Source organism: Neovison vison, chromosome 13 (assembly GCF_020171115.1).
Source record: "Neovison vison isolate M4711 chromosome 13, ASM_NN_V1, whole genome shotgun sequence".
In the NCBI taxonomy this organism is placed as follows: Eukaryota; Metazoa; Chordata; class Mammalia; order Carnivora; family Mustelidae; genus Neogale; species Neogale vison.
The window spans coordinates 17,904,888-17,927,584 of NC_058103.1; the positions used below are offsets into that span (position 1 = coordinate 17,904,888).

The 22,697-nt window shown below is 39.2% G+C and overlaps 1 protein-coding gene across 1 annotated transcript in view; it reads right to left on the minus strand.

The window, feature by feature from the left end:
- SPTLC2 (serine palmitoyltransferase long chain base subunit 2) overlaps positions 1-22,697 on the minus strand; it is a 110,944-nt gene that overhangs the window by 57,346 nt on the left and 30,901 nt on the right. Inside the window, exons 3-8 of the mRNA XM_044231324.1 lie at positions 15,156-15,310; positions 13,314-13,462; positions 11,364-11,488; positions 5,546-5,639; positions 2,203-2,308; positions 1,243-1,462 (exon numbers count right to left, since the gene is read on the minus strand). Coding sequence (XP_044087259.1) covers positions 1,243-1,462; positions 2,203-2,308; positions 5,546-5,639; positions 11,364-11,488; positions 13,314-13,462; positions 15,156-15,310 — 849 coding nt within the window. The remainder of the gene's footprint in view (positions 1-1,242; positions 1,463-2,202; positions 2,309-5,545; positions 5,640-11,363; positions 11,489-13,313; positions 13,463-15,155; positions 15,311-22,697) is intronic.

Sequence of the window (22,697 nt, forward strand, 5' to 3'; positions counted from 1 at the left end):
CAAATTTTAAAAAGGAATTAAAGATACTTATGAGTTCCTACTCTATGCCACAAAATACTGGACAATATATTTTTATTAATACTATGGAGGTTTTTTTGACAATAAGTTTTATTGAGATATAATTCACTTTTCTGAAGTGTATAGCTCAGTGGCTTCAGTATGTTCACAGAGCTGTGCAACTTTCATCACTATGAAAATATGTATTTATTTAGTTAGTTAGTTAGCTATTTTGTTTTTAAGTAGGCTCCACACCCAACCTGGAACTTGAACCCATGACCTCAGGATCAAGAGTCGTACGCTCTACCAACTGAGCCAGCCAGGCTCCCCACTATCTAATTTAGAAAAAAACCTCATCCCCACCAGCGGTCACCTTCCACTCACCTCATCCCCTCAGCCCTTGGCAACTACTAATCTACATTCTAATTTACCTGTTCTGGATATATGACATAAAATAAATAATATGTGACCTTCTGCGACTGACTTCTTTAAATTAACACAATGCTTTCAAGTTCATCCATGTCGTAGCATGGACATACACTGTTTTTTCAACCTTTACTACAAGTTTAAAAGCTAGGCATATTTATCTCTGTTTTACTGAGAAGGAAATGCGAAGGTTAATAAATGTTTTGCCCCAGGGCTCACAATGTAAGGGAGATATTCAAACCTAGGCCTCTGTCTCACGGTTCAACAATTTCCACCACACCATAGTGATTCTCAAATGCCTCAGAGTTCATTACACCATTTTTAAATTGAAAACTACCATGCCTTCTAGTAAACCAGATCATGCAAAATAATCTTTTCCTTCCTGTCTCTATGCTCACCAAGATGCCTTTGAGGCCAAGGGCGGGGAAACCGGTCTTATTCCCACTGGCTCTCAGAAACTCACTACTTTTGGGAAACCGCGGGTGCAAGTCAAACCCGGAGGAAGACTGGCAAACAGGCAGCACCACTGCGCGTCCTTTCACACAAGAGGGTGTTCTGTATGTCAGATCAGCACGTCGTTTAGGACGAAGCTCAAATAAGAAAACAACAAACAATGAACAGAACCAGCCTTTAGTTGCTCAGAATCGCTCACTGAGCAGCTGAAGTGTGAAGCCCGCTGGCAGTGTGAGCCGAAGCCACAAACAAATCCAGGATCTCCACATCCCAGTTCGGGATGCTTATCTGCTCCCTGTGAGTCACCAAATGTGGTAGCCAGAAGCACCTGCACCCTTAGCTGCTCAATCCAAAGGGCCTGCTTACCTTCTTTCCCCCGATGTAGCCTCCAGAAGCCCCAAAGCTCTTCGTGAACGTCCCCATCATAACATCCACATCCTGAGGATCCAGGCCAAAGTAATCCACCACGCCTCGGCCTGTAGGGCCCAGGGCCCCAATGCTGTGAGCTTCATCCAGGTACAAGTATGCCTTGTATTTCTTCTTAAGAGCAATCACTTCAGGAAGGCGAACAATAGATCCCTCCATGCTGGCAAAATGGATACAAAACACACACATTGAGTCTTTTTAACTCAAAATTAGGAGTTGGCCACTTTACTATTACTATTCCTTTTTCCAACTTTTTTGTTGCTTTTTTAAATGGTCTGACAACTCTGCCTGTGATTTTAAACTGGCAAAGTCAGATGATGCCACAGCTAGGCAGATGTCTAGGGGAAAGGAAACTGGATCTTTTCAAACAAGCACCAGAACAGAATTGATCTTCATTCGCCACAGATGGATAAAGGTCACGGAAGAGTCTTCTAACACGTGCAATTACAGGCAAAATTAGATTTTGTATTACACTGCAGATGAAATTAAAATGGCAGAATAAGAGAATAAAAAAGATAGGACGTAAGAGAGTAAGTGCAAGGGCTGCAAATAAACCAGAATAAAATCTTTCTTAAAATGATATCATGTAGAATTTGTTTTGACACATTAGAAAAATATATTCCAGTTCTTGCCCATATGTACACAAACAGGAGAAAAATAAAGGATGCGAAAAAGAAAGGGGATTTGAAGACCATCAGCATGATGGAAAAAATAAGGAAAAACCAGACAAAAAGACTTCGGTGCTCGTGCTAACTCTGCTTCCAGGTATCTTACTATCAAATCATCAACGCTGCCTCCTCAGTGTCCACAGAGGTCCTGATTCTAGTTCCCTTCTGCTTAAAATATTCTACAACTTCCTGGAGCCAAATCAGAAAGATAAGAATAAGAAAGCAGGATTACCTATATATTCCCTCCACAAGGATTAGAATTTTCTTCCAGGGCCTTCGTGTCCGAGGCTGACCATAAACAATGGCATCTTTCAACAGCTTCTCTAGGCTTTGCATATCTGCAGCACACAAAACAGAGTTTCAGCACAAAGTACCTTCCTCTTTCCGAACTTTATTTCAGAAATGCAAATACACATTTCTTATTCAGGAAGTGTGTCTCAGACAGAGAAGGACATTAACATAACCAGAACTGAGCAGAAAAAGATAAGGCAAAATGGGTGATCTCCAGTTAGCCTGAATGACAGTCTCATCTAAAAGGTAATGAATGTTCACAGCCACAGAAATCCCACTAAATGACTGCGGCACAGGCGGTTCTGTTGCGTAGCACGCCTGTGAAATGACCGGTGTTTCCTGTTAAACACCTGGCTGTTCACTTTTTGCTTTTTTGTATTTGTGGAATCAACTGTATCTTTAATCCTAGTGACTCATTCAGAAATACATGCATAAAGAAGACTGACCAAGAGTGCAAATAAACAAATGCACACACCTCCTAAAAGGCAAATACGGGGGAAAATTCAAAGTACACGCCCTGCTTCCTTTCACCTAGGATACACTCAATAAACGCTTGTTAAACAGCTTTCTCTTAGCAGTGGGCTCAAAATACATCAGTCTGGGCATGCATGAGATTACGTGCTAAGAACACATGGCCATCAGCTGAGACTGTTCCATGTCTGACTTGATCAGCTCTCTGGTCCTAAGGACGGTTACCAAGCCCAGAAAACAACCTGTCTTGTGCTACAACTGAGGATCGTCATTCTCCTGTTACTGATAAAGGCTGTGAAGACCACTGCCACCACTACAGTAGGCTTCATACTGAAAATGTCTGCCCTGAAATAATGGCCTTAAGGACCTTTGCCCCCAAATCTATGCAATATTAAGTCTGGGGTACATTTAACAGAGGTGGGAGGCACCCCATCATAAAATGTGATTTTATACTCTCTACTGCTCAGGACTGAAAGAGTGGGTTACAAAGTTATCTGATTTTGCTCTTCCCATGAAAGGACTTTGGTTAGGAAACAGAAGTAAGTCAATAAAAACACATACCACAAGTAAGATGGCCAAAGGTTGTGACTGTACTTATACCTTCAGTTACTCATAACAACACAATATGCTACCTAACCCAGAGAGGGGATGCTACCCCAGAAAATACTGTGAAGCTGCTATGTCTGCTGCAGATACCAATGTGTGGCGACCAGCAGGAGACAAATAAAAATGCGCTCATTGTTTTAGTTTCCTCTGTTTATAGACAGAAAGGAAGAGAAAAATACTGACTCAAAATTTTAGATGAAAGGAAGTACCTATAGTAGAATGCTTGACCGTATCACCTACTTAGGAAAAAGATTCAATTATCTCTCTTGTATTATGCTCCCTAAATTCCATGCAAATTGAAGACTTAAATAAAAAATATATCACAAAAAAAACACAAAAAGAAAATATAGAATAACTTTATGATCTTAAAACAGGGAAGGCATTATGTAAACTCTAAAACTTGTAAGACAATAAATGTGCCAACATCAACATTTTATTTATTTATTTTAAAATACTTTATTTATTTATATGACAAACAGAGAGAAATCACAAGTAGGCAGAGAGGCAGGCAGAGAGAGAGAGGAGAAGCAGGCTCCCTGCTGAGCAGAGAGCCCGATGTGGGGCTCGATCCCAGGACTCTGGGATCATGACGTGAGCTGAAGGTAGGGGCTTAACCCACTGAGCCACCCAGGCACCCAACATCAACATTTTAATAAATCTACCAGCAATACACTAAAAACAAAGTTAAAAATGAAATAAAAAATACTGCAACACAGAAGAAAGAATAATTAATATAAAGGGCTCTTATACTCAGTGGAAAACAGAAACAATTTGAAAATGGCCAATTCACAAAGAAATACAAACACAATTAACTGTATTTTTAAAAAACTGTTTAGCATCTAATAATTAAAGAAATAGAAATTAACATGTTATTGACTGATTCCATTAGAAAATATTTTAATTATGGACACTGGGAAGGATATGTGCTATGGTGAGTGCTGTGAAATGTGTAAGCCTGATGATTCATAGACCTGTACACCTGGGGCAAATCATACATGATATGTTAATAAAAATAATTACAAAAAAAAAAAGAAAATATTTTAAGTGATTCATAATGTCCTATGTCAGCCTGTGAGTACAGTCACTGTCATGTTGCTAAGTAAAAATTTGCATCATACTTAGAGGCAATTTGGAAAAGTCTAAAAATTTTACAACCTTTTAACCAGGCATCCTAAGACTACTAGGAATTTATGTTAAGCCATTAATACGATCACTGAGCAAAAATGTGAGTAGATAGTACTGTTTTTAGTAGAAAAATTGAGAAACCACCTTGATGTCCAAACTGAGGGATGGACTGAACGCGGGCAACTCCGCCCGCCACCCTGGCATTAGGGGAGGAGGAGAGTCCCATGGAGTCAAGCGAAGTTCATGATGTGTTGTAAGCAAGACGGTTACACAACTGTGTCTAATAATGCCACGGACTTCATAAAACAAAATACTATTTGTATCATCCTCATTATAAAACATCTTAGATAAGACAAAGACAGAAGGAAGAAAGTTATTAGCATGCATAAGCCTTCCATCCAGAGTACAGATCTCACACGTGGGTATTTATTCTTCCAGACTTTTGTCTGTATGTGTACACATTTTGCCCAAAAAAAAAAAAAATGGTGTTAGGCGTATAGTTTGGTAATCTTTCCTTCCTATACATGAGTATTTTAACTACAAAAGTTACTTTTTTATTGTTAATCGTTATTTTGCTAATACACCAGACACTTCCACTTAGGGAGAACGTTCTGGCAGTGCCATCTTCCTCCGTGCCTCCAGCATCTGCTCACATCTCTAGTCCAGTATCTGTTCTGTATCAGTGGTATTCCACTAGTGGTTTCTCTATAGTCTCTTCATTAACCAGCTGGAGATCCTTAAGACGAGACCCTGCTTTATTCATCTCAGTAGCCCTGGTGTTACAGAAAGATACACCACAGGCATCTAGTAAACGCACATGGAACGAGTGACTTGTAAACAAGGAAGATGAAAAAGTTGAAAGTTAAGTAAAAGGAAAATGTACTTGGGACTAAAAGGCTTCCTTCAGCCTCTATTTCTAATGAGGAAGAGGGTAACTTTTAAAGGACTGGACCAGAAGGACATTTTAAATGTTGCTACATACTTCGTTTGTATCTCCCATTATTAATGCAACTAATGTTACCACTGCCATTAACCCAGAGAATATGAAACACTGAGGCCTGCAGTGAAGTCATCAAACTCACTGTTGTGTTTGAAGATTCGAATGGTTGCTCCTGAGAGTCTGGCTCCTAGAACCAGCGATGCGTGGTTCAGCTCATCACTCAGAATCAGGCAACCCTGCAAAACCACCAGCACAGAAAGGTCAGAAGCTAGGGGGAAAGCCTTACTTACACAAATGACAAAATGCTAAAATTATTAATAATGCTATTTTATTAAGGGAAGCTTATACAACAGCAAAATTATCAATTTCAAGAAGAAAGGTATACATATTCTTGTTTTGCAAAATTAACTTGGAAGCAGATACAAAATTCTAGCCTTTTAATTTCTTCAGTCCCGTGACAGACTTAAATATTCAGATATGTAGAAAGAGGCTTTTATTTATACCTAAAATCTGATGTATCAGATAGTACTCGTAGGGTGTCAGTTTTGCTGGTTTGACGGTATTCCATGAGTTTTGGTATGATGTACTACTACTCATGGGAAAAGACGGGGGACAAGGGCGCTGAGGGAGTATAGCATTCTTCCTCTCACTCCTAATAATACCTCCCAATTCAACGAGGATTCCACTTACTAATACTCTCCTCACTGACATGAAGTGTAGGCCTCAATTTTGCCTTTAAAATCCCTCAATAAGCTCTACTTTAATATATAACATGAGTTTCTCCTAAGGCAACAAGAAAGGGCTGACGTTCTCAGGGATTTTATTTCATCCCAGGTTCCTACTCTTCCACAGATCAGGCCCTTCAACCCATTAAGATGTGAACTCAGCAACAGGTTTTTCTGTCAACAGTATCCTCAAAATACCCAATTAGATTTTAAGAGTAAGTTACAGAAAGTATCAGCATGTTCTCAGGAGAACAAAAGAAAGAATACAGATACATACACACACCCCCACACACACTGATTTTAACAAAATATTCTTAGAGGAATACTTAAATTTTAACAGCAGATGTCTAATTTTTACTGTGAGCCAAGTTTTTATTACATTATTAATTAAAGATTTTATTTATTTATTTGACAGAGAGAGACAGTGAGAGAGGGAACATAAGCAGGGGGAGTGGGAGAGGGAGTAGCAGGCTCCCTGCTGATCAGGGAGCCCAATGTGGGACTCCACCCCAGTCCCTTGGGATAACCAGAGGCGAAGGCAGACCCTTAACTACTGAGCCACCCAGGCGCCCCCAAATCTTTTATTATTAAAATAAAAAGCTACTTTGTTAAAAATGTGTGCATTAAAAAGTAGAGTTGGAGGTAGCAGTAAGGGCTGATGGGTTTTAAAATGTATATGTAATGTATACACATGCACACAGTGTATGCACGAGTTAAGCATATCTGCAGATATTTTTCTAGCTCTATGCACTGAGGGACAAGAAGCAGTGACACCCAAGTGGCCATAAACACAACACACCTTGATTTCTAAATACCATCCTCCAGTAAAACAAAAACAAAAACACCAGGGCTGAAATAACTGGTTGATCCCAAAACTAAAATAAGTTTTGAAGAAAGAAAAAAAAAGAAAGAAAGAAAAAAAAGAAAGAAAGAAAAAAAAGCCCAGAGCCTCTTGTCCTGCTACAAATTAAGAAAGTGTCTTTGGGGCGGGGTGGGGTGGTGGGGTGTGGTAGGATAAGCGCAGAATCAAATGGCACAGGAGCCCACGTGAAAGATCTCCCAAAGGCCAAAACTGGAACTTCAGCAACAAAATAAAGGGCAACCGTGTTGGACCCAAATAATAAAATATTCACGAATCTCTACTAATATAAATGAATAGGGGAGAAGCAACAATTCTGCCTTAGGAAGAGTCAAGATAATGAAAGACAAGGAAAGACAGGAACTGTCACATACTAGACATGGAGGAGATCCCATGAAGATCAACAGAAAATGGTATTGGTAGAAAAACCTGGTGAAATTGAAATAAGTTCTGTACTTCAGTTAATTGTATTGTATCAAGCTTAGTTTTGGGGTTTGATAAATTCCACTGCTGTATAAGATATTAACATAAAAGGAAACTTACTGAAGGGTATACATGAACTCTGTATTCTTTTACAACTCTTCTGTAATGCTAAATTAATCTTTGAAAAAAGTTAAAAATGAAAGAAAAATAAAAGGCGAGGAGGGTGCAGAAAATGAAGAGATACTGAATTTCTCTTCTGCAAATCTTCAAACCCTTTACTTAACCACTCCTGGCATTCCATTATACCTTAAAAGGATGCCCCTCCTTCCTCTCCATACAATTTTATTTTCTTCTCTTTCCTGCTCATTTTTTTTCTGACAAAATCTGCAATATAACTTGCTATGTGCCTCCTTTTAGGCAGCCTTATTCACCATTTCAATGTATCAATCTACTATGAGGCTCTATTATATCCTGAGTTCAAAAATAAAATAAAAATTAAATGTCAGCAGTTAAATGCTAAGTGCTTAATATGTTCTGGGCATTAGGTTAAGGGTTTTAAAGGCATTATTACTTTTAACCCCCATTAAAAAAAAATCTATGAAGCAGGTACTATTATTATCCCCACATTATATAAGAGGAAACTCCCTTTTAGAGGAGTTACAGATCTTGCTCAAGGTCACAAGCCTAGTGAGTGACTCATTAGAAAGCTTCTGCTTCCAGAACACATGCTCTTAATCTGTAATATACTGTCTCCGCCTGCCTTTAAGCTGAAAAATCAACCACCTCACATAGAAACTTAGTATCAGATTCAAAGAAATATTAAAACTGGATTAGTTCCTGCCTTTAATGGATTAAATGATACTTAGTAACATTTAACTGTAATGTTTGATTTGAAAGATAAATCTTTAAGGTAGTATCTTCCAAGTCTGTATATAAGATCTCTAATTCTATGTGATTAGTTTCTGAACATCCAGGAAAGAGCAGGATGAGATCATTTAACCCTCTAGTGTGAAAAATTCTGAGAAATTCCAAATAAGAATCTCAAGATTTATACCACTCAAATGCAGGACAGGAAAGTATTATAATCAATGTGAAGTCAAAAAACCATATATCTATGTCTTTCGAGGTATCTGTCCATTGTATCTAAATTGTTGAATTTACCAACATAAAGCTGTTCTTAATATATCCTTGTTATCCTTTTAATATCTATAGGATGTGTAGAATGATGGACTCTCTCATTCCTGCTACTGGTAATTTGTATCTTCTCTATTTTTTACCTTTACCAGTCTGGCTAGAGATTTATCAATTTTATTCATTTTCTCAAAGAACCACCTTTGGGCGGGCGCCTGGGTGGCTCAGTGGGTTGGGCCGCTGCCTTCGGCTTGGGTCGTGATCTCAGGGTCCTGGGATCGAGTCCCGCATCCGGCTTTCTGCTCGGCGGGGAGCCTGCTTCCCTTGATCTCTCTCTCTGCCTGCCTCTCTACTTGTGATCTCTCTCTGTCAAATAAATAAATAAAATCTTTAAAAAAAAAAAAAAAGAACCACCTTTGGGGGGCACCTGGGTGGCTTAATTGGTTAGTTGGTTTGCCTTTGGCTGGGGTTATGATCCCAGGGTCATGGATTCGAGCCCTGGTACTGGCTCCCTGTTCAGGGGGGAGCCAGTTTCTCCCTCTCTGTCTCTCAAATAAATAAATAAAATCTTAAAAAAACAAAAAGGAACCATCTTTGCTTTCACTCATTTTTCCTAATTCATTGATTTCTGAATTTAGCTTTATTTTATCCTTCCTCTATTTGAAATCTTTGGGTTTAATCTGCTGTTCTTTTTTGAAGTCCATATGTAGATGGCAGATTCAAAACTTTTCTTCTTTTCTTATTACAAGCCCTTAAAGCTATATATTCCATTTGAGTATTGCTTTAGCTTCATCTCACATACTGTAACATGCTACACTTCTATTTAGCTCAAAGTATTTTCTATTTTTCCTTTCTTCTTTGACTTAAGGATTATTTGGAAGTATGCTGTTTAATTTTCAAATAATAGAGGATTTTCAGATATCTTTGTGTTACTGATTCCTAATTTAATTCTATTATGATCAGAGAACACACTGTGAACAATTTAAATTTTAAAAATTTGGGGCGCCTGGGTGGCTCAGTGGGATAAAGCCTCTGCCTTCAGCTCGGGTCAGGATCCCAGAGTCCTGGGATTGAGTCCCGCATGGGGCTCTCTGCTCAGCTGGGAGCCTGCTTCCCTTCCTCTCTCTGCCTGCCTCTCTGCCTGCTTGTGATCTGTCTGTCAAATAAATAAATAAGGGACGCCTGGGTGGCTCAGTTGGTTAAGCAGCTGCCTTCGGCTCAGGTCATGATCCCAGCGTCCTGGGATCGAGTCCCACATCGGGCTCCTTGCTTGGCAGGGAGCCTGCTTCTCCCTCTGCTTCTGCCTACCATTCTGTCTGCCTGTGCTCGCTCGCTCGCTCTCCCTCTGTCTCTGACAAATAAATAAAATCTTTAAAAAAAAAAAATAAAATAAAATAAAATAAAATCTTTAAAAAAAAAAATTTTTTTTAATTTGTTGAGGCTTTTTTAATGGTCCAGAAAATGGTCTATCTTGGTAAATGTTTTGCTGTTGTTAGGTGAAGTGTTTCATAAATGTCAATTAAGTCAAGTTGGTTGACAGTGTTTTTCAAGTGTTCCATAACCTTACTGAATTTCTGTCTAGTTCTTCTATCAATTATTCAGAGAGTGGAATGGAGAACTGTAATAAAAATAATGTATTTTGTCCATTTCTCCTTTCAATTTCTTCCAGTTTTTCCTTCATGTACTTTGAAGCTCTATTATTAGGTACCTATACATTTAAAATTGTTATGTCTTGGGGTACCTGGGTGGCTCAGTGGGTTAAAGCCTCTGCCTTCAGCTCAGGTCATGATCCCAGAGTCCTGGGATCAAGCCCCGCATCGGGCTCTCTGCTCGGCGGGGAGCCTGCTTCCCCTGCCCCTTACCTCCTCCCCCCGCCTGCCTCTCTGCCTACTTGTGATCTCTCTCTGTCAAATAAATAAATACAATCTTTAAAAAATAAAAATAAATAAATAATAAATAAAATCACTATGTCTTTTAGGGGCGCCTGGGAGGCTCAGTCAGTTAAGCTTCCAACTCTTGATTTCAGCTCAGGTCTGGTCTCAGGGTCATGGCACTAAGCCCCATGTTGGGTTCTGCACTGGGTGCAAAGTCTGCTTGATTCTCTCTTTCTCTTTCTCTCTGCCCCTCCTGACCCCCCAATTTGTGCACTTGTGTGTGTGTGCCCACACTTTCTCTAAAAAAATAAAATAAAAAATAAAACAAAAACCTTCAGGGCCCTTTCAAGCTGAGAGTGCCAACCTCCTAAAATATGACTTACAAAATCTCTTATCTCTTCTCTCCTTAACTACCCCCTTACAAACTCTACCCACACACAAACTTGTATTACTATTATTACTGTTATTTTTAATCTTCATTATTATTTACTTATATTATTACTTTTAACCTGTATCATTGCATGTATTTTACATATATACACATATTTTGCTCACGTATCTCTGAGCAACATGCATTATGATAAGAGCAAGTATTAGGGTACCCATGTATTTTCATATGTTAAGTAACCTTCCAATTTAAACATTCTTTCTTTTAAAATTTTAGCCTTTCATGAGGTTTTTTATTTCTTAGAATCCCTTTCAAAACTGTATGAAATGAAGAAGGCAAGAGTCATCTAATGGAAGAGAAAGAATCATGGGTTCTAGCAAGAAAGCCTCACCTGATAAAGTCTCCTTGGGATTTACTTATCGAAAATTTGTGACAGAAATATCTTTGGGTAGACCACGTGTAGTCTGAAGTTTACAACAGCCTTGGGCTTGCTGTGTATGCTTTACAAAACAAAACAAAATATGCAAGAGCATTTTCATAAACGACAGTCTAAGTCTTACTTTGCCAACAAGAGCAGGAATGTTCATTGAATTTGTCGCAAATCCCATGCCATATGCCATAGCCGCTTCTACTCCCAAGAAACTTGCCACAAGCTTTTCTAGCTCTTCGTGCTTGTCCAGGTTTCCTGCATGGAGAAGTTAATGAAGTTAATACCACTAAATCCCAAATTTAAGAACCACTCATTACTTTATAAAAAGAAATCATAGGCTACAAGGGACGACCTTTTCAGACTAAGCTCCATGGGAGAGTATTACGAAGAGAAAGGGCTGATCAAGGACACCGTAGTTGAACACATTCAGATTCGCCACCTGGGATGGAATTCCTGTAAAGAAAGTTGCCAACAATTTCTCCCATCCCTTCTGACACATGCCAGTTCCAATCTAAGCCTTAAGAGCCTTGCAACATCTGCTTTTGTACTTTTGGAGTCAGCTACCATGTAAAATAGTCTAACTAGCTGTTGTAAAGAGAGGGAGCGGCTCTGGAGGACAAGAGACTATATGGAAGCGGAATGCAGGGCTCAGTGAGGCCTCACCTCATCCCACTACCTGGCTGAGGTGCCAAACATGTAAGTGAAGCCGTCCTGGATCCTCTGTCTTTGTCCAGAATGCCCCGCCCATACCACATGGAGTCAAGATAAATGCCAAGCCCTCCCCAAATTGCGGCATCACAAGCAAATAAATGCTTTCTGTTTTAAGTCATTAAGTTTTAGAATGATTTGTTATGTAGCAAAAGACAAATTAAAAAGCAACCCCCCCTCACTTTGTACTGTGATTTTATATCAATACTCAAATCCTTAAGAACCAAACAAGACTGATCAATGATACTGGCTAAATTCAGAAAAGAGGATGAGAAAAAAGACTGCTGAACTAGGATGCTGCACGTTCTCAAAGCTTTAACCTCTCTGGGCTTCAATTTCTGCTAAATACCAGTAATAATATTTGCTCTATCTACCTCATGATACTGTTGTGAGGATCAAGAGAGAGAATAGGTTCAAGCAATTTATAAAGTATAAAGTGCTATAAAGATGTAAGGTTTGACTACTAAATGTCATCATGGCACCATGTTCCTTGGCCACATCATTAAGGACCCTGAGTGGAAATGACCCAGCTACATTTGCCAGTCTTTGGACCCACAAGAAATAATGAGGAATTATTGTTTTAAATAATTCTGGGGTGATTCCCAGTAACAAATATCCTGGAAGTTGCCTTATAATTTCTGTAGTTTTTAGTTCTCTCAAACAAAATCGAAGAATCTGAAATCTTCCTATGAACAAAAATTAATTCTCTTTAGGGGCTCCTGGGTAGCTCAGTTGGTTAAACGCCTGCCTTTGGCTCAGGTCATGATCCTGGGGTCCTAGGTTCGAGCCCCGCATCTGGCTCCCTGCTCAGCCTGCTTCTCTCTCTGCATTCGCACTATCTCAAATAAATGAACAAAATCTTTAAAAAAAATTAACTATTTTTATATAAATCTGTTCACCTTTACATTTTATAGATTTACACTAGTAAAAAAAACAGTTACATTTACTGAGTGTTTACCATGTCACAAGCACTTTACATGAATTAGCTGATTTAATTCTTCAAACAGTCCTATAAGATAGGAATTATTATCAGTCTCCAATTACTGGAAACACATTAACACATTAACCCTCATATGTCCATGAAGTCAGTACTAGTAAGTGGCACCCTTAACCACTATCATTTGTAAAAGTCAACATTAAAGTTATAAATGAATCAAATGTTTATGGAATCTTTCTAGACGCACTTTATTATACAATGGAAAAGGTAAATATGTGTCAAAATGTGTGGAAAGCTTTAAAATCATCCATTACTTCAGAAACTATACGGCAAAGTACGTATTTGGATGCTTACATTCTAGCTCCGTACCAGCATTACTCCCTCCTGAGTAGCACAGTGGAGAACAGCAGCTGGTCAAACAGAGCCTGCACTTACCGATTTCCTGCCGAGTGCTACACACTCCGACTCCATACTCCTCTAGGACTTTGGCAGCTGCTTCTTGACATGATCCTGTATTCCGTGCAAAGCCGAGATAGTTGTAGGAACCCATGTTTATAACGCCTTTAATTATATTCCCTGTGTACCTGTATTTCAATAGCATAAAAGTTCATGAAACTCATGAGCAAATCAAACACTTACATGTGATAATAAACATATTGGTAATACAAAAGGAAGCACAATATATAGGAAATAAGGAGATTATTACAGCCTCAGTGACAAGCAGCTCAAACTTACTACCAATTAAGAAAATGAAAACTGAAATACTAATTTTCGCTTATCAATAACGATAAAGATTTAAAGAATGACCATATCCATGTTAGCCAGGATAGTCTCATATACTGCAGATAAGAATATCAGCCAGTACTTTTTTCTTTTTTTGGAAGGCACTTTGGCAGTACTTACCCATTTAAAAGACATACACACACTTTAACTCAGCAATTTCCTCACACATATGAAAAAATACATGCATAAAGATCCTTTAAGAGTCACTACACAATGGGGCACCTGGGTGGCTCAGTCAGTTTAGCATTCAACTCCTGAGTTTTGGCTCAGGTCATGACCTCAGGGTGGTGGGACGGAGCCCTGAGTTGGGCTCTGTACTCAGCAGGGAGTCCGTTTGAGATTCTCTCCTTCTCTCTCTGTGCCTCAACTAAACCCACCCCCGCGAACCTTGCACCCTCTCTCTTAAATAAATAAAGTAAAATCCTAAAAAAAAAAAAAAAAAGTCACTACACAATTTATCTGCCATGTCCCTTTCCCAGGCACACAGACCAGTGACATCCCACATGTGGAAGCTCCAACAGCCTGGGCCCGCAAGTGAGAACAACATGGTTCAGAGGTTCCACCAACCTAAGGCAGACACAGAGTATGAACAAGAAATAAACTGTTCTGTTTGATCTCTGAGGTTTTGAGGTTTTTAACAAAGACTGATGCAGCCCAACCTCTATATACTATATATGGCTATACTCTGGGATAATCAGTAGCCACTACTAATAATGAACTTGCTGTGAATACAGATTACCAGCATGTTAGCAAGTAAAAAAGCAAGACATAAAATGATTTCTGTAATATGATCCCATTTTTATAAATCAAAAACTACCTGTATGTCACTCCACAGATTCACTACATACATGCCCCACAAAAAACATCTGGAGGACTCCTACACAACAAACAGGTAACAGTGGTCACCTCTGGGGAGTGAAGACTTGTGGAGAAGTGGGTTTGCAGAACGGAAATGGTTAGTTGTCATGGGGGAACATTTCATTTATCTGTATTATCTGTCTTTTTTTAAAAAAAACAAAAAAACAATGCAACCATGTAATACTTGTGCGATCTAAATTATAAAATTGTATGAATATGAAAAGTTTTCCAAACTATTCAATCTATTTAAGTAAAACCATTTCATATGTCCTTCAATCATTTGAGGACTCAAAATATCCAGAAGTAAATTCAGACACTTAATTCTGGTAAGTGGTGTAATAGGACACCACTGTTTATTATTGTTATTGTTGTTTTTCTTTCTAGTAAGTCAAATTTTGTTTTCAATTATAACCCAACACAGTATCAAATGTAATAGAAAAATGCATTTTGAAAATCCAGATAACAAAAAAAATCTGGTAACAATGAACAATATGCAAGGAAACGAAGTGTGTTGTACTGTACTCTCAGCTCCTACTCGCTCTAACAGATTACCCAATTCGCAACAGGATGCATTCTAAAGTGAAGAATTTTTTTTTTTTCTTGCTGTCAAGAAATAATTTCCCAACTGAGACTCACTTGAAGGACCAGTTGTAATCATGAGACTGCCTCTCCATGATGTCCACCCTGGCTCCGGGCACACTGCAGATCGGCCGGTTCCAGTTGTCTCTAATCCTCATGTAGAGGTTCCTTGTATAGAAGTTTTCGAAATCCTGATACAATGACACAAAGTCCTGCCAACAGATGGTGAAATACCATGAATTTAACTGAATCACTTTAGAAAATTTTTACAACCTCCCCTCCCATGTTGCAAGAGTGCTTGAGAATGAGAGGTCAATTACACTGAATTAACTGATAAGGAAAACATTTGCAAAGGCATCGATTCTCTACGTTTAAACAACTTTAAAACAACTCTGGGAGCATCTGACCGGCTCCATCAGTAAGAGCATGCAACTCTTGATCTCAGGATCATGAGTTCAAGCCCCACAATGAGCACAGAGATTACTTTAAAAAAAAAAAAAGCAAAACAACTCTTAATCAGGTGAATGTCACTCAGCTCTGGTGGTTAACCTGTATGACATGGCTGTAAATAACTATCTGACTGCATGAATATAAAGCCAAAGAAATTAACTCGATTAGTAGGTGTCATAAAAATAAAACTTAGTTGTACAATTCTGTCATCTAAATGGTTTTCCTTGCTAATAACCTCAAAAAGACTTCTCTTCTGCCTCCCAAGTCATATATTGGGAAATGCCATTAAAAAACACTATAATTTTAGGTTCAAACAAGAAAAGCACTTCTGGAATTAAAATTCCAGCCTCTGCATATTTTTGAGGATCAAAGTGAAAAACCTCCAAAGAAAAGTGATAAACAAGAAACACTTAAAGGTAGTTTATATAGAAAGATATCTATCTCAGGTTTCTTTCCCTGGATGGGATTTAAAAAAAAAAATAAAAAAAGAAAAATATGATGAATTCCCATGACCAGGTACTTAAAGCTCTCCCTTCTACTAGGAAATAAGTTACACTAAAAATTAAGTCTATAAAAAATAATCTGGGTGGAGCTAAAATGAAAGCATAATGTCATGTCCCATGTGGTATGACCACTGCTCAGAACATGATCAGAGCACATTAGATCAACTCAACTCCTGAAGATAAGGAATAAACCAAACAAAAAGAAAACTACACTATAGTTTTTCTATAGTTAGCAAACTGCTGGACTTCCAGCCTTGAGATCTGGACTTACATTAAATAAGCTAATCAGAAACATTCAAGTTTAAGCCTTATTTTGTAACACCTATTGCTAAAGAAGACTCTTCATAAAATTTTATAATCAACAACTTTCTATGACATTGGGCTCTAAAGTAATCAGTAGATAAAATCTTAAATTAAGCTAAGCAGAGTCAGAAAGTACTCTTAGGAATGTACAAGTACCTGATACCATCTCTTCCACAACTGTTTCCAACATTTACATGTCCTTAAGAGAAAATATCCATAAATAACCTATCACAATTGGAAACTCACTACTTAACTGGTATATCCCTTTTGATAGTCTCCTCTTCCAACAAGAATACTGAGTGACTGAAAACTGGAACAAAGACATCCAAATTCTAATTTAGGACTTTTCCTTGGCTACTATTCACACGCATTTATTTCCCAAAGGAAAAAACAAAACGAAACCAAAAAGTTGTTTTCAATCCTGTTCAATTCACACCAAATAGGGTGAACAGTACTAACCACTGTACATTAACGGCAAAAGTATGAACTCAAACACCTGAGAGAAATTCTCCATCACAAATTTTTGTTAGCAACAAAGAGCACTATTTTTGTTTTTACTATATAAACATCAGAAAACAGTTAAAAAGTCTGATCCCATCTACCAGAAGGCTTACCAAACCCCAGAATAGAAAGAAGGCTGCAGGCAGCTCTGGGTAACCAGTGACCTAGTGGTGTGTGGCTGGGAGGGGAGAGAGAAAGGCGTTCAGATCTCCGTCACCGAGACTGCCAACATCAGGGAGCTCACTGCTCATTGTTCATCCTCACAATCAGAGAACAACTAAGTCCTTGATTTGGGAACAGACTTGATGGGGAAGTTGCCACAGTGAGGGATGTTAGAGACCAAAGGCAGCTGGGACAGAATGGCAGAAGAGAACAGCCATACCCAGGGTAGCAGTCTGACTACAGCTGAAGAGGTGACTGGAGAGAGCTGAACGACAGCTACCCAAACTCCCCACAACTTAGCAATGAAGAATGGGAATGGAAAGGGAACACTGTTCAGGGTTCTAGTTCTAGGCAACAAGGGTGAGTGCCTATTTCCAAAAATATCTCATACAGGTTAAATATTCAAGGACTAGAGGACTTGTCTCTTCATTCATTCATTCAAATACCTTTTACTGAATACTTCCGCCAGACAGTTCTCTCTGCAAACTATGACACCCCCACTACACCTGCCCTCACCCTCCCATCCTGTCCCCCATCCCACTCCCCGTCCCCACCACCCCCTTCTTCCTCCTCAGTTCAGTCACTGGGAAATGACTTTAGTCAGGGCCAACCTAATACTTGTTTGCTTGGTCACTGAACAAACATTTACTGAGCTGTCCTTTCCAGGCACTAAGGTAGGCATTAGGGATAAAAATGAGTAAGACACAAACAACCTCCACACTCCCAAGATCTCTTACTGGAGTAGCGTGGAGTGGCACACAAAGGAAGGTGAAATACAGTGTAACAAGCACTCTAAAGGGACACTTGCCCAGACAAGAGTACTGAACTGGTAAGTGAGAGACAATGATAAGAGTCAAGTGCAAAGAGCCTCCATGCCCTGTTTGAACTTGATGCACTCATGCACATGCTTCCTCAAGACCTTTCAGTAAACCCATACACTAGCAGATATCCATGATAAACAGAGAGCAATGTCTCGTCGAGGCTACACTCTGGATTGCTGGATGTGAAGGACCCTGGTAAGTGACTTCTACCAGTAGCCTCAGAGAAAACTTCAAATTCATGGATTTGTTCATTCAGGATCATTGAAGACCTTACCAAAAGTAGTCTGGAGTCATCTTAGTAATTAGCCAATAAATATCTTCTATTGGTTGAAGTTGAGTCTTTTAGAAAACATCCTATACTCTTTTAAATAAATAGGGACCGCCTATTCTAGCCCCTGTGCAGGCCGAAAGAGCACAATGGAAAAGGCTGAGTACTCGCACTTCCAGAAGCTGACTTCATCATAACAATTGCCCATGGTTGTTAAGAGCAATTCTGGCCCAACACAGATGTCCAAACATGATGATAACAAAGACGATGCTAATCACAACAGCAGCCAGAGTTCCCATCTGAGTACTTAGGACACTTACGGTACGTCTTCCATTACATACATTTGTTCTTAAATACCCCTGCAACCTCTTAAAAAATATATTACTCCAATTTCAGAAAGATAAAATGACTTTCCCAATTAGGGAACCAGTCAGAGGCAGAGCTAGGAACTGATTCAGGTCTTTTCACTCCAAAGTCTATGCCCATACATTTCCATGGCACACAATTTTGTCTGAAAGGTTTGTGTGTCGCAGCTTGTTGAGCTGCCTGACTCAATGATGTGCATCCCAATTTGCTTGGCCTAACATCTGATCACAAGAAACTCTACTTCGTCTGAGGGTGCTAAGATGCTTATGTATCTGGCAAAGATAAGGATGCTTCAAAACTCTCAACCACTGAAATTGGAGACAGGCAATGACATTTCAAAAGTAAAGACCGCTGTTTTCTTAGATCTGAAACTGAGTCATCTGTGTGTTCGTATGTGCGTGATTACACATATACACACAACCTTGACTATGAATACTTCAAAAGACTCAACACTTTTCACTGTTATTACCACCACTCCCAATATTATTATCTTAAACATTTACTGAATGTTTAAGAAGTGCAAAGCACTCTTCTAGGCAGTGGGTGTACAATAGTAAACAAAAAGACAAAAATAATCTCTGCCCTTGTGGAATTTACATTTTGGTGGAAGAGATAGATACTAAGCAAGACAAATGTATAAAATATAAAGGATCTTAAACAGTGAAAAATGCTAATAGAAATAAAAATCACATAGGAAGGGGGCTATAAAATGCTGGAGCCATGCTAAAACTTGGCGAGGGTGGCCAGAGTAGAATAAAGGAAAAGGAAGTGAAGGAACTTGCCGTTTGACCATCTGGAGGAAGAGCTTGCCTGGCAGGCAGACAGCTGGTGCAACAGCAGTGGGGCAGGAGTGTACCCGACATACCAGGGAACTCCAAAAGGGCAGTGAGGCTGGAGCAGATGAGTGAAAGGCTAAGCAGGAGCTGATGTCCAGGTTGAGTAGTTAGGATTTCCTAATGGGCTACACATCCAGTGTGGCAGAAATAAGAGTCAAGGCACTCACTGCGGTTTTCAGCCTCAGCAACGGCAGAAGAGAACCGTTATCCATAGAGATGGGGAATAGAGCCAGCTGGTCGGAGGGATGTTAGCTCAGTTTTAGATATGTAAAGTTTGAGATGGCTGTGTGGGGATGTCAGATGGGCAGCTAGATACCCAGGTGTAGAGTTCAATGAGGAAGTCAGTGCCAGAGATACAAACATGGAAGTTATCAGCATACAGAGGTACCAAAAGCCATGATGATGGATGAAATTACCAAGGAGTGTATGCAGATGAGATGAAGACCAGTGATGAAGCCACTGCCATACCCATTTCAACATTCAGAACTTGGGCTGATGAGAAGGATCTAGCAAGAGAGAATGAGAGTGGCAGGAGAAAAACCAGGCATACTAGTATAATGCTTGAAAACCAACCAAGTAAGCAAAATGCTTCTGGAAGGAGAGTGATCAATTCTGTCAAATGCGACTGGCAGACCAAACAAGGTACAGACTGAGTAAGGAACATGAGATTTTGCAACACGGGTGTCATGGGTGATCCTAAGAATCATTTTAGCTGAAGTGGTAGATGCAAAATCCTGACTGGAGTTGAGTTCAGTGAAGAACTGGAAGCAAGATCCTGGAAACACCTACGTCAAAGAATTTTACTCTAAAAGGAAGAAAGACGGGTGCCTGGCTGGCTCAGTCGTCAGGACATGGGACCCTTGATCAAACCTCACTGGGCGTACAGCTCACTTAAGCAAGTAAGCAAGCAAATAAAAAAGTGTATGTGCGTTAGAAGGAACGGAACAGTAGATGGAGGAGAAAGGATCAAGAGAAAGTTTGTTTTTCAGATGGGAAAAATAACATGTCTATGCTACTGGGAACGATCTGGAAGAGGACAAACAGATGCAAAGCTGATCCACTAGGTTCCTAATGGCCAAAATGGAACGTGTAGTAAACAGCAGCTGAGCACTGGCCCAGTCACCACGTGTTGTCTCTGACAAGCGCCATGATTTAAGTAGAGCAAATATTTACTACCAAAGCTGTCATGGTATTTTCAAAAACACTTTCATGAGAAAAATATATAAAACCAAAATATAGCTTAAAATGTAACAAAACTTCAATAGGGTTTCTTCAACTGGGATCAAAGAATTGTGGAGGGCTTGTGAGTAGTCTTAAGAATCTAGGAATTCTATTTTTTAAAAGTTTATTTCTTCCTTCTGATAAAACACTTTAAATCAGTTTATCTGCTTAGCACCCTAACAGAACTCAATTAAACTTGGAACGACTTAGGATATTAGGGCACCAGATCTTTTTAAATTTTTGCATTCTCAGTGAGTAGTAAAAAACAGTTCCAAATTTTTAAATGCAAAGAGTAGCTCAAAAGATAGAAGGCTAAAGATTCAAAAGACCCCAAAAAAGCAGAGGACGGGGGGCACCTTGCTAAAAAACAGCTGCACTGGTGCTCTGAACAGAAAAGCCCAATGAGCGGCAGGGACACGTCTGCAAATCTATGCATGTCACCAGTGCAAAAGAATGAAGTGGTTCTCGGTGACAAAACTCCTTAAAAAGGTTTACTTGGCATACAGTTTTATGCCAGTGAGAAGTCCCTAGAGTAAGTAAAAATAGAAGACTGTTGTATACGATGGACTACGACCCAGCACTAAAAAGGAATGAACTACTGAAATCTACAATAGTGTGGACGAACCTCAAAAAGACTCCTCCGAATGAAAGGGGCAGACACACAAGATCACACACTGTACGATCCCATTTTCAGGAAACATTTAGACATAGATGCCTAGTGTAATGAGGGGGAGTAATGAGTTACTGCTGATGGGTACAGGATTTCCTTTTCAGATGATAAAAATGTCATAAAATTAGATTATGGTGCTGGCTACACACCTGTGAAAATACAGTCGACCCTTGAACAACATGGGTTTGAGCGGTGCAGGACCCCTACGCACTGGTTTTTTTTTGTTTGTTTGTTTTTAAGATTTATTTACTTATTTATTTGACACAGAGAGAGAGAGAGATCACAAGTAGGCATAGAGGCAGGCAGAGAGAGAGGAGGAAGCAGGCTCCCTGCTGAGCAGAGAGCCCGATGTAGGGCTCGATTCCAGGACCCTGGGATCATGACCTGAGCCGAAGGCAGAGGCTTTAACCCACTGAGCCACCCTGGCGCCCCTCTCCTTATAATTTTCTTAATAACATTTTCTTTTCTCTAGCTTACTGTATTGTACAAATACAGTATATAATAAATACAACTTACAAAATATGTGTTAACTGTTTATGTTATCAGCAAGGCTTTGGGTCAACAGCAGGCTATTAGTAGTTAAGTTTCAGAGGAGTCAAAAGTTACAAATTTTCAACAGCGTGGGGGAAGGGTCAGCACCCCTAACCTCCACATTTCTCAAGATCAACTGTAATGCTAAAAACAACTAAATTATATACATTTTAAACAGGCAACCTTTATGGTACATAAATTATATCTCAATGGAGCGCTTAAAAAAAAAGAGAGGACTGCCATCCACACAGATAGAACAATGGCAAGAAGAGCACTTTGTAAATCCCCAGAAATAAAAAAGACAAGCCAAATGATAATCCACCAGCTTAATATGTCAAGTAACTGTACTACATTAATAGTTTTTCCAAATGCCAGAATATTGTCAGTAGACCGCTTTCTAAAAGGAGGTCAAGAATAAAATCCTTCCAGGAATTCCTGTTAATATACTTCAATCAATTTCCCTCTTTTGTATCTTGAAAATTAAACATATCGGGGGTGAATATATAATGTCCCTTCCCAATGTCCTGTCCCTCCGGTTTTTGAATATGTGGTCATGAACAAACTGTAGAGGCAAAATGTTAGGTTTAGTAAGCGTGTGGTAATCACCTGCCACAATTTGCTTCTTAGACTAGGTGTTTCCTACCTAGATACTAAAACATTTAAAATTCAACCTTTTGCTTTATCGAATCACACAGATTAGCTCTGGAGTGCTAGTTTCACCTCACATGAAAAAGAAACAGACCAGAGACTGGGAAAAACAACATTCTAATTCAAAACAACACTAGTAACAGAGATCAAGTAGTAAAGAATTCAAAGAATTTTTTGCAATTTATATAGAACAAACGCAGGTTAACTCATCTTTATTTTTTAAATTTAAATTTTTTCTTTTGCTAACTTATGTATATTTTTTTGAGATTTTATTTTTTTATTCGAGAGAGAGAAAGTAAGAGAAAGCATGAGTTGGGAG